Below are 12849 nucleotides of genomic sequence, written 5' to 3'. Positions count from 1 at the left end.
ATTATTAGATGTGTGAGGATGAATTGGAGTTTTTTGATGTCAGGTACATATCATAGTGCCAGGTACTGCTGGTGGGCAAGTGATGGGGATATGGTGTATTGAGGAGGGTGGGAAGCTAGTAGTATGATGGGTAGGAGATGTTATGTCAAGATGAATTAACTGACCTTGACCACCCATATGAGATCATTAGATTTCTTATGGCAAGGCTGCACAGATGCTGGGAATTTATCTCCCTAACAACCACTCACACTTGCTTATGAGAGTGATCCGTGAGGGCCTCCTGGTCCTCTGAGGAACAAAGGTGCCATCCTTTTGCCCAGCTCACCACTGATGCTTCCAGCCTCGCATCCAACACTCTCTGTCCCAATGGCCACTTTTCCAACATTTACATTTCACCAATATTATTCTGTGCAATTTCCTTTTAAGAGCGACATCTTGCCTTTAAGAAGAACAAATTGCCTGCTCTATATAAAACCTGCAAAATGCTGATTGGCCTCCTACGGAACACAGAGGCAGTGTGAAGGAGAATAGGCTGCAGGACCCAATCAGTTACATACTATAATCATGCAGATGAGGTTGACACATCAGATTTGCATGCTGCCCACCTCAATCAGAACCAGCAGTCACAGGTCGAAATGCCAACCCCACACCCAAAACCTGAGGCACATAAATTTCAAGCCCAAGGTATGTTATTGATTGGAACGCAGTCTTGTACAATGCAATATCACTTATATTTGCTGAAGTTATTTGGTAGGTTTGAAAGAAAGAGGATCAAAACTATTGGCCTAAATTTTCGAATGGTGCACATCAAGTGCAAAACACCATCTCTGTTTGTCACAGTGCAAATTTAAATGGGAGGTGGTCTTCTGGGTCTTTGAAAGAAAGTTGAGCTGGGGTCCTGCTTCAGTGGGAGGAAAAGGACAAATGCCAAATTGCCGGGAAAAAAAACTTTTTGTAAAATATTGTTCTGTGTGTTCATTAGACCTATGCACTACTATGTTCTAAGAACGACTGCACAAGCTTCCTTCCTTCAAACCTCCTGGGATTCCTCTGCTGGCTATTGAAAATAGCATTTAAATTATGTAAAATGTAACATAACGAGGCGTACAGACAGACATCAACAGAAGAACAAAAAATCTGCCCCATCCAGTTAACAATGTAACCACATATATTGTGCGTGATGTACAGATTAATTTATTTTTAATGGTGAATAACTCTCATCATTTAATATTTTAAATAATCTTTCTATAGGGTCAAATCATTTTTAGGGCAGTGTGTTCTTAATTTCGCCAGTGGGGAGTCAGTTTGAAATCACTAAACGTCACAGAACCTGTTCATCCCATCTAGCAAATGTGGTCAGGTTATGGTAGCAATCAATAGTAAAGAAACACCAAAGCAAGTGTTTTGCCACTGGCATACATCACTGAAATGAAATGGTGCATATCAATCCTTTTGAGTACTGAATGTCAATTGGAGCTTGCACAGTTGTTAAATGGTTTTGGCAGCATTATCACTAGCTGTTCTATTTTTAACTACTGTATGTATTAATTCCCAATTCTCCTAGCCAATCATGTCCTACAACACAGGAAATGGGTCACTGACCTATTCCTAGTGAGTAATCAATTTTCTATGTAGGTTAGTTTTACAGATTGGAAATATTACTTCAAACTTTGCGGTATATTTTCTCTGTGTGACCAGATGTCGATTGTTACAAAACCATAATTATATTTAACTTGAGATAGAACTTTGCTGAATCTTGTGCATCTTATCTAAATAATATCTTGAATCTTAACTTTTATGCACTTTTTTCTAGAGTAAATTAGTTTCTAGTTCACAAAACAGTCTTTCCTGTAATCTTCACCTACGTTGAGTGATTCACTTGCTGCACTTGGAGGCCCAACAGCTGGGTTTGGGAACTTGCCAGTACAGGAGAAACTCAAAATGAAACTGTACCCCCTTCTTAATAAATAGTGCACTGGTGCATTGTACTCCCTTAATTTGTAGATGATTAATAACCTCTAAAATTTACAATTATTGTCACTGGGAGGAGTTGATTAAATATAATTTTCAGCTATACTTTAGTATAAAATTCTAATTGGCACTTATTATTGTCCTGCTTGAGTGTTTAAAACAGCATTGAGTCTAGGTTTGTAGGGATTCTAAATTAATTGGAATGTGGAACTGATTACGTTGAACACTTAACGAAAGCTGAAATGTTGGAGCCACTTCACTGATTAAACATTGTAATGGCATAATAACTGCAGAATAATACCATCAAGTAAACCACAAGAGGATATAATAAGGAAATTATTTTTCAATTGTAAAGCAGAATTCATAACTGAATTATATAATATAACCCTGGTACAATAAAGATCCGTAATAAAACTGCTAATGTAGCATATTAAATGTTTACATTTTAGCCTGAAGCTTTTTCAGGATTTGTTTCTTACCGGCATGACAAAGGCATTTATCTCTGGATCTTCAACAACGTTAATGCTCCACTTTGTTTCAGAAACTCCTGGGATATCTTTGTTTTTTTCAATCAACTGGTTGAAAACAAACTGAGTGGTCTCATACATTGGGTCAGTCACAGGCAGAAATTTATCTTTATAGTTCTCTAGCACCTAAGGACAAGGAGGAAATAATGAGAAACAAACACAATTTCAGTATCAATCCCTCAAGATAAAGTGCACTCAACAACTTATTTAAAAAAGTTAAGACAATAAATAAGCTGCATTGTTAAGTGTTTTTCTCCCCATGTCCATTTCATCTCCATGCCATGCCTTGACTCAGCCTGCCTTGCTCCCTGGATCCAACAATAAGCCACCATACGCCAGGCACCTGAAGATATAAAAGAATAGCCAAGGCATGCTTTTCCCTCCGAATGTCCTTCCAAAGCACCACAGTTAGTTCAGCAATTAAATTCAATGGAGATTATCAAAGCTGCATTATTCCATTCCAAGAATCTGGTGCTCCAATCACCTATCTAAATCGGAAATCCACATTATCTAACCTCAGCAATACCATCAGTCCAATGACCACTCAAGCCATGGTATCGCTCCCCAGTGACAGCCTCCCTCAACATTTCTTACTTGGCTTTCTCCCTTTCAAAAGCTCCTCGCCTATATTTGTGCGACTGATAGCCCTTTTTTTTCTGCTCCCCCGTCCAACTTTTATTCACTCTCTGAGCACTCCGGGACTTCTCTAGGAGCAGAATGAGCACAGCAAATATGTAAGTTTTCTTAAAAAATAATGAATTGTCTGTAAAGTGCTTTGGAGGAGATCTGGTGGTACAGTGGGTGGCGTCCCTGCCTCTGAGCCAGAAGCTCTGGGTTTGAGTCCCATCCCAGCACTTGATGGCCAAGGAGGGTTCATTCATAATAAGGCCAAACAGGTCGAGTGTTAACCTGCAAATCCTTCCAACACGCCAATGGTTGGCAATAAAAGCAGGAGAGACTCCTCGCCAGCCATTCTTGATGTGGGGTGGTGCCCCTCAAGTTATAAGCCTCTTGCGACAAACGAGTGACCTGCTCCAGGAATAACTAGCTATGGAAACAGATGAAAGTCTGCCTTAGTGTATCACTAGGTGTGGGAAGAGAATTAGATGAAAAGTGCTATGGGGCTCTCTGAGGCCATGAACGACACGACAGAATGTAAGTTCTTTCTTTCATTATTGTTCCTATTGCAAGTATTCAGCACTGCATGCAATAAAATACAATGCAATATGAAGATGACTCTTGCAAGAGATATATATAACTATTCTCACTCATAGCACACTATAAGCCCCTACTGATAAATGGAAACTGTGCTTCTGTCAATCGCAAATTGGCTTGAAGAAAAATGCCTAACCTATAGTTTGTTGTGTAGAGCATAGCATTATGCAGAACCTGATGTTTCAGAATTCACATATATTTCCTCAAATTCTCATAATGGATATTTATAGCAGGTTTATAGCTTTCTCTGTGAACACAGTTTGCCAAAAAGAGTATTGTATGAAAGAAGAATATTGACATCAGTTAATTTAATCATGACCAATCAAATCCTCCTATATTAAAAATAATTGCTGAGCACTTTTTAAAAAAATCTATCATTTTTCCAACAGCAATGATTTTAAACAGAAAAGGAAATTTCCTAATTGTTAGATGTTTCTTAGCATGCTTTGAAGGTCATTTCACACAAGTTGTTAAATGGTTTTATTGTCACCGTTTCCTTTTTGCTAAATTTCCTCCCAACTTCTATTGAATGAACTTCAAAAAAAGCAGGTGTGATATTTTACTCATGCTTTGCATTGAGTTAAATGCATTTATGTTCCAATCACAATTGACAGTCTGACAAGCTATTATTTGGTGATCTTGGGGGCCTCCACTCCATTATGTGGCAAATTATTTCTGGTGTATAATATATAATCATAAGTGTGTTGCTGCTAAGTATCCTGGTTTTACGTACAGTATACAGGGAAGAAATTCTTGTATTTAAACAATACATTAAATAGAAATATGTTCTGAATGTGTGGCTTTTCATTAAGGGAATAGATCATAGATTTAAAACTCTGTTTAACCCTTCTACAGTTTTTAGAATTGTAAAGAATAATCACTGCCATTTGATGGTCTTGAAAAAGTGGATGCATTTTTTGCTGACATTTATTTCCAAATGGCAAGGCCAGCGACAGTGCATCTGGCTGCTGTCCTCTCAATTTGTTCCAGACGTTTGAAGACATACTCCACCCGAACAATAGAAAAAACACTAAAAAATCCTCTTTAGGAACTTAACCCCATTTCTGTTGTCTGTATTATATAACTGGCTTGCTGGAAACTGCTCCTGACAACAGCCCTTAGTTCTTTACTTTAAATCTGTAATTTGTATAATAATCAGCTAGTTTTCTTCCTGAAGGAATTGAAAAGCTGTATTGAGATAACGCACAAGAAGATGAAGACACCCTTTACTTGCAAACCTGTAAATGATAAAGGTGCTCATCTAAACCTATAGTCCATAATTGAATCAACTCAACTTTACTTCAATTCCAATGTCACCTCCCAGTGTCAGATAGGTTGTAACCAAAGAGTAAGGAAAGGACTCCAGCCTATGATACAAAGCATTGACCCCAGGGCTGGATTCTCCACCGCCTCTTGCCGATAACGGAGTTCTTAATGAAACGGAGAACGCAGCATTGGGAAAAACGCTGTCGATGCTTCGGTTCCCCACGCATGGGTTGAGGTTCATGCCCAAAGCTAGCAGGAGGATGCGAATGGTTCATTGAGACCCATTTGCATCCTATTACCGTGCTGAGCTATTCTCCGGGCTTTCAGTTAGTTTCAGTGCTGACGACTTCAAAATCACTCAACTGTGAAGGGCAATGAATGGAAAGCACATAACCCTGTTGCTGAGGTCCAGGAGCTGTCAATCAAAGGTTGATGATTATAAACATGGTTAGTTTCATAGCTGACCACGTCAAAGTTACTCAACTGTGAACGGAAATGAATGGAACAATGCTGATACCTGGGGGTGTGTGAAAGATGTCGATCACAGCCCAGTAAAATCAATATCAAATAGAAATGAATGAATGGTTTTCAGATTAAACATCTGAGGGGGTTTAAACCCAGCTGACTGGTTTTCTCTTTCCTGGACTTGACAGGTGCTGCTTCCTGTGTCTGACCCAGCAGGTGTATTGCCCAGGTGAGTGTTAAAGTTGCCATTTTTTCACTCAAAATGGCAGACCGTTGGCCCTCGCAATCCTCACCATGCAAATATTTGCATGGCTAAGGACTGGGAATCTCTTCCTGATTTGCTCCCAGCGGGAGCACAAATCAGTGCAATTCAGCTTGAGTGGGAAAATATAATAATAATAATCGCTTATTGTCACAAGTAGGCTTCAATGCAGTTACTGTGAAAAGCCCCTAGTCGCTGCATTCCAGCGCCTGTTCGGGCAGGTTGGTACGGGAATTGAACTCGCGCTGCTGGCCTTGTCCTGCATTCAAGCCAGCTATTTAGCCCACTAAACCAGCCCCTAGGATCAGAGACAGAGAATCCTGCCCTCAATCCATCAGAGTTTAAATGCAAATTACATTTCATGCTCCACAGTGGGGTAAAAATTGATTATGGTCCATAGTCAGGTCCATTGCTTGAAACTGGCCTCATCAGAGTAATTTGGGTGAGGTGTCAGTGTTTGTCACATCTTCAGAAGCATTTCAGCTGGCACCTGCTCTGTTCAGTACAAGCCAATTTTCCAAAATGGTCCTAAAACAGGTATTGGATCCCTCACAAAAACAAATCCAGGAGACATGTATTAGGTCGCTGCTGGGGAATTCTGAAAAACTGGCAAATCGCCCAAAAATCCAGCATTTTCAGTAATATAGTTTAAAAGCAAAATCCTGCGAATGCTGGGAATCTGAAATAAAAAAGAAAACCCTGGAAATACTCAGCAGGTCTGGCAGTGTCGCTGGAGACAAAAACATAGTTAACATTTCAAGTTGAATATCATTCTTCTTCAGAATGGAAGAAGAGTCATATTTGACTCGAAATGTTAACACTGTTTCTCACTCCACAGGTTGCCAGATCTGCAGAGAATTTCAAGAACTTTCTGTTTATTAAAATTATATTGGGCAAGCAATCTTGGGATATGGAAACAGAGCACTGGGAAATTCATCCAATTTCTCCCCCGAATATCTGTATATGGAATAAGTATTTACAAAGGGGTTATTGGAGACTTAATTGAATGTTAATTAAGTCGCAGCTGTTTTAATTCCTCTAAAAACATAACATTTTCATTTTATTAGTTTCAGTAAAGGAACCTCTGCAAATATCTATATTCCGTACATATTTAGAAAACAAGTGAAAACAAAGAACAATACAGCACAGGAACAGGCCCTTCAGCTCTCTAAGCTTGTACTGGTCATGATACCAAACTTCGCCAAAACCCTCAGCACTTCCTTGTACCATATCTTTCTATACCCATCCTATCCATGTATTTATCAAGATGCCTTTTGGATGCCATTAATGTATCTGCTTCCACAACCTCCCCTGGCAACGCGTTCCAGGCACGCACCACTGTATGCGTAAAAAGCCTGCCTCGCACATCTCCTCTAAATTTTGCCCCACGGACCTTAAACCAATGCCCCCTGGTGACTGACCCTTCCACCCTGGGAAAGTGCCTGCCCATCCACTCTATCTATGCCCCTCATAATCTAGTAGACCTCTATCAGGTCGCCTCTCAACCTCCATCTTTCTAATGAAAACAGTCCGAGTCTATTCAGCCTCTCCACATAGCTAACGCCCTCCAGACCAGGCAACATCCTGGCAAACCTCCTCTGCACTCTCTCCAAAGCCTCCACAGCCTTCTGGTAGTTTGGCAACCAGAATTGTGCACATATTCCAAGTGCAGCCTTACCAAGATTTTATACAACTGTAGTATGACTTGCCAGTTTTTATACTCAATGCCCCATCCAATGAAGGCAAGCATTCTGTATGCTTTCTTGACTACCTTGTCCACTTGTGTTGCCACTTTCAAAGATTTGTGGACCTGGACGCCCAGATCTCTCTGACTTTCTATATCCCAAAGAGTTTTTGCCGTTTATGGTATATTTCCCCTCTATGTTAGACTTCCCAAAATGCATTACCTCACATTTGTCCGGATTAAACTCCATTTGCCATTTCTCTACCCAAGTCTCCAACCGATCTATGTCCTGCTGTATCTTCTGACAATCCTCAACACTATCTGCCACTCCACCAGCCTTGGTGTCATACGTGAACTTACTAATCAGGCTGGCTACATTTTCCTCCCAATCGTTTAAGTACATTACAAACAGAGGCCCAAGCACAGATCCCTGTGGAACACTAGTCACAACCTTCCATTCAGAAAAACTTCAGAAAGGTTTACAACATTTTAGAATCATAGAATCCCTACAGTGCAAGAGGCCATTCGGCCCATCGAGGCTGAACTGACCCTCCGAAAGAGGACGCTACCTAGGCCCAAACCCCCACCCTATTCTCCCTCTGTGTATCCAAACAGGCGCCGGAGTGTGGGCGACTAGGGGCTTTTCACAGTAACTTCCTTGTCGTGATAATGCAAGCCTTCTTGTGACAATAAAGATTATTATTATCCCTGTAACCCCACGTAACTTTGGACATTAAGGGGCAAATTAGTGTGGCCAATCCATCTAACCTGCACATCTGTGGACTGTGGGAGGAAACCCACGCAGACACAGGGAGAGTGTGCAAACTCCACACAGTCACCTGGTTGGATCTGAACCGGGTCTCTGGCACTACGGGACAGCAGTGCTAACCATTGTGCTTCCCCATAGGATTATTGAATTGCTAATCAGCCTTGTTGCCAACCAACATTCAGGTGACGTAGAGAAAATAGTTAGCAAAAGCAGCATTCCCCTCACATAGTCACAATCAATTTCTGCCTCGATGACATAGGAAAATTAAAATCCAACTGAATTATTGCCGAACGTATGAGGTTCTGAAATTTGAGATTTCAATACTTAGCTGATAATGAAGTACCATCAACTATCCAGAGTTGGCTAACACAAACTAATTGTGCATCAAATTTTAGTAATATTAAAAGCACAATAACGAGATTGCTAGAAATCTAAAATAAGAACAAAAAATGTTGGATTTATCGGCAGTAAGGGAATGGGGATTAATGATTCAGTTTGAAGAGCATTTGTTCCTCCCTCGACAGATGTTGCCTGACCTGCTGAGTATTTCAACTGTTTTTTTGTTTTTATGTAATATAAAATCCCAAGACCGATGTTAGTTAAGATGCTTTTTCGAATACAATAAGATCAAGTGTCGTTAGTTGCTTGAAAAGTAATCCTGCTCTCAAGTCAAAACTTAATTTTTCTCTGTCCCCATCACAACCTTCCTGGCCTTCTCTCTGCAACCATCTGTTCTTTTACGGTCAGTGCTACCTCTAAGCATTTCCACTATTTGTACTGACTTCGACTCCAACTCATTCTTTTATATCACTTTAAAACTGTGAAACTCCTTACCTCCCTCAGTCTTCACTTTCTCCTACGAGCTTTTAAAAGCCAAGTTTGGCGCCACCTAACCACTATTTCATCATTTATCTCATTTCTCCTTTTGCAACCTTGATGTTGTCCTCGACTTTGAACCTTGTATCTGCAGCTAGGTTTCGAATTAAAATATGGATAAAATATACCCTGAAATGAAATATGGGAACAATTACTATATTAATTTTGTTGCATATTTTTTCCCTATTTCCTATCTTTGGTAAAATGTAGCTGCCAGTAGAAAGTTAGAGACACTGAGTTGAATTTAACGGGGTACCACAGTCCCCCTTAGTTGGGTGTGGTTGTTAAGGGGGGTCCACCCCGTAAGCTGATCAGCCGGCTGACGATCAATATTTAAGATACCCGCCCCTCAGGTTCAGGAAGGTTTGCCTCAATGGGGAGTGGGGGGCTGAGGATGTCATGTTCCACCTTGGTGGGCCGTCCATTAAGCCCACAAATTCTGTTAAGATGCCCCACCACCACTCAATGCAGGAAAACCTGGAAACCTGACGCACTGGTTGTTTGGCGTGGTCCTCTCACCCCACCAAGTAAATCTCTGTGGCAGTGGGAAGGATGTTAAATGGGCATCGATTACGCAGCTAAGGGCCTCAATTGGCCGGATGTCACCCTGCTGCTGGTCCAATTGCAGTGGGAGCAGAGACAGGCAGGTAGGTTGGGGGGAGGGGGGGGGGGGGGGTCATCCGCTGGATTAAACATGCTCCTTCTGACAGCGGGAAACATCAAATCCAGCTCACTAGTTTATGGTCACATTTACTTCCTCAGTAAATTGAGAGGAAATTATAGCCTTTTGCTGTAGGATAATGAAGAAAAGCCTGGGCGGAATTCTCCGCTCCCGGAAAAAATCTGGAAGGCCGTCGTGAACTCGGCCGAGTTTCACAACAGCCTTGGAGGCCGCTCCTCTCACCGTATTCACCCCCACCCGGGGGGGCTAGGAGCGGCGCTCCGTTATTCTTAGCCGCCGGACCTTGACGCTTGTGTCAAGGCAGCGCACCGAGAATGACGCGACGGCGGCGCCTATGTGACGTCAGTCGCACATGCGCAGGTTGGCCGGCTCCAACCCGCGCATGCGCGGCTGACGTCACAACGGCTCAAACCCGCGCATGCGCGGTGGCCGTCTTCCCCTCCGCCGCCCCGCAAGACGTGTCGGCTTGATCTTGCGGGGCGGCGGAGGGGAAAGAGTGCGTCGCTTTTAGACGCTGGCCCGACGATCGGTGGGCACCGATCGCGGGCCACTCCCCTCCCGAGCACGGCCGTGGTGCTCACTCCCTTCTCCGCCCCCCACAAGCTTCAAATGGGCCTTTGCCGCCCATGTTCACGACGGCAGCGACCAGGTGTGGTTGCCGCCGGTCGCCATGAAAAACAGCGAGCGGCGATTCTGCGAGCAGGGGGTGGGAGAATCGCGGGGGCGCCAGGGGACGTGAAATGAGTCGCCCGGCCCTCCCGTGATTCTCTCACCCGGCATGGGGAGCGGAGAATCGCGTCCCCTATTCCTCTTTACTCCTTTTGAGCAGTTTTAACATGGATTTTCAAATACATTTTTTAAAATGCTTAAATAAGGAAGCATTTTTATAATTGCAGATTGCGCTGCATGAATACTAAAATAATGCTTTTATGATTAAGTTTAGTGAAATTGCTTCGTGGAATGCAAAATTAAGAAGCGATTGATCCAACTGTAGAAACAACGCATGAATCAGCTTGTTTTCATTTATCGGAAACTTGCATTTTCTGGTGGCTGTAGCTCTCGTTGGTCTGTAGTGTTTTGTTAATTATATTTTGTTCTTATTAATTTCAATTATGACAGAAGACTTCATTTGTATGTGCATAACTGCACAAAGTTTTCTAAATAAATGTGGTGAACACAGGCACAAATAATAATGTGGTGGCATAATGTAACAGCAGAGATGTGTCATAGTCCAGGGCTGGACAGCGAACTAAACATTTCTGGATTTAAAAATTAAGGAGGGATAGAGTAGGAAAAATGGTGTAAAAAGGATGATATAGAGTTAATGAAAAAGGTGAAACTATTTAAAGTTTTAAGCAGATAACAAAATGAAGAGCAGGAATGATTAGGGATTGATTAGAGTCGATAAATCTTCTCGAGAAGTATGAGGTAATAGTGAACATACTAAATGAGTTCATTTTCATAGAAGCCAGTGATAATGGAATTGCAAAGCCACAGCAATAGTAGATGATGCAATCAGATAGGATAAGAATACATAAAGAAGTAGCACTAAAAGGTTGGTGAAGCTGAAAGTGGAAAGGCAGAGGGCCAACATGGCACACATCCTAGAATACTGAGGGAATTCAGAGAGGAAATAACAGATGCTCTTACTAATAGTTTTCAAACATCATTAGATATTGGACTCTAAGAGGAATGGGAGTACAGTAACAATAGATCAGTCAGGCTAACATCAGTGGAAGCTAAGCTTTGAATGGTCACAATACAGGATAACAATACTCAGAAAAACGCAGGTTAATTTAAGGGAGCTAACATGGATCTGTAAAATGAATGTCATGTACTACAAATCTGAAATAAATATTTGAGGTAAGCAATGTATTGAGAAAAGAAAAGCAGCACATGTGATGCTCATGAATTTTCAAAGTCATCTGATAAGGTGCAACACACGACAAATCAGAAAATAATGGTCAATGAATGGATTCTGGACTCGAGGGATACAAGTAGTGATACTCAAGAGTAGTCAGTGTCGGATCATTGTTGTTCACAACATAGGTGCTATCTGGGCAGAAATATTTGAAACACAACATCAAGAATATGCACCTGTTTCAAAACGGGAACATAGAATCCCTCCAGTGCAGGAGGCGGCCATTCGGCCCATTGAGTCTGCACCGACCCTTCGGAAGGAGCACCCTACCTAGACCTAATCCCCTGTCCTATTGCTCCAACCCCGCCCTAAGGGGCAATTTAACATGGCCAATCCACTTAACCTGCACATCTTTACTGTGGCAGAAAACCAGAGCACCCGGAGAAATCACATGCAGACACGGGGAGAATGTGCAAACTCCACACAGTCACCTAAGGTCTGAATTGAACCTGGGTCCCTGGCACTGTGAGGCATAAATGCCACCCTATGTGTCTAACAATGAAGTGATCAGGAATATATGGATGCATATATCTAAAATTCAGGAGGACACAAAAGGTTTTCAAGTTATTAGGAAAATTTGACTGTGATTGTGAGAATTGGCTGAAGTATGTCTCGTATTATGTGCTGGTGAATAATGCATTAGTTTATTCAGATGGATTGAGAGAAATTTTCACACAAAGTGATCTGGAAGACAGAAATGCAAAAAATAGTTTATATCTGCACTGCAGAAGGAAAAAAGTGATGGTGGTTACCAAGCAGGAACCGTTAGGAATTCAGCTAGGCTCCTTCAAGAGCACCTTCCAAACTCCTGAAACCAGCAAGAAGGACAAGGGCAGGAAATGTATGGGAACACCACTACCTTCAAGTTACCCTGCAAGTTCGGCACCGTCCATTCCTTCGCTGTCGCTAGGTCAAAGTCCTGTAATTCCCTCCCAAACAGCACTATGGATGTATGCACACCTCATGGACTGCAGTGGTTCAAGAAGGCAGTTCACATTCTCAAGTGCAATTAGGCATGGGCAGTAAATGCTGACCTTGTCAGCAATGCTCACTTCACAAGTACTGATTTTAAAAAAAATTAAGATAGTGGTCGTGGAAGTGTGAATTGCTTCCAACAATTCTGTGACTCCCTGAACTCAAGGAAAATACAAATACAGCAGAATAAAATATCACATGGCAGCTGTCTGAAAACACTGGAAGAATCCAGCAGC

General features: G+C 41.9%; 1 protein-coding gene across 5 annotated transcripts in view; it reads right to left on the bottom strand.

The window, feature by feature from the left end:
- oma1 (OMA1 zinc metallopeptidase) overlaps window positions 1–12849 on the bottom strand; it is an 80604-nt gene that overhangs the window by 48678 nt on the left and 19077 nt on the right. For all 5 annotated transcript variants that reach the window (XM_038794364.1, XM_038794362.1, XM_038794361.1 and 2 more), the window contains exon 4: window positions 2451–2624. In XM_038794364.1, the coding sequence (XP_038650292.1) occupies window positions 2451–2624 (174 nt within the window). The remainder of the gene's footprint in view (window positions 1–2450; window positions 2625–12849) is intronic.

The sequence above is a fragment of the Scyliorhinus canicula genome, chromosome 4 (genome assembly GCF_902713615.1).
Source record: "Scyliorhinus canicula chromosome 4, sScyCan1.1, whole genome shotgun sequence".
NCBI lineage: Eukaryota > Metazoa > Chordata > Chondrichthyes > Carcharhiniformes > Scyliorhinidae > Scyliorhinus > Scyliorhinus canicula.
This window is presented reverse-complemented; position numbering and strand designations above follow the sequence as displayed.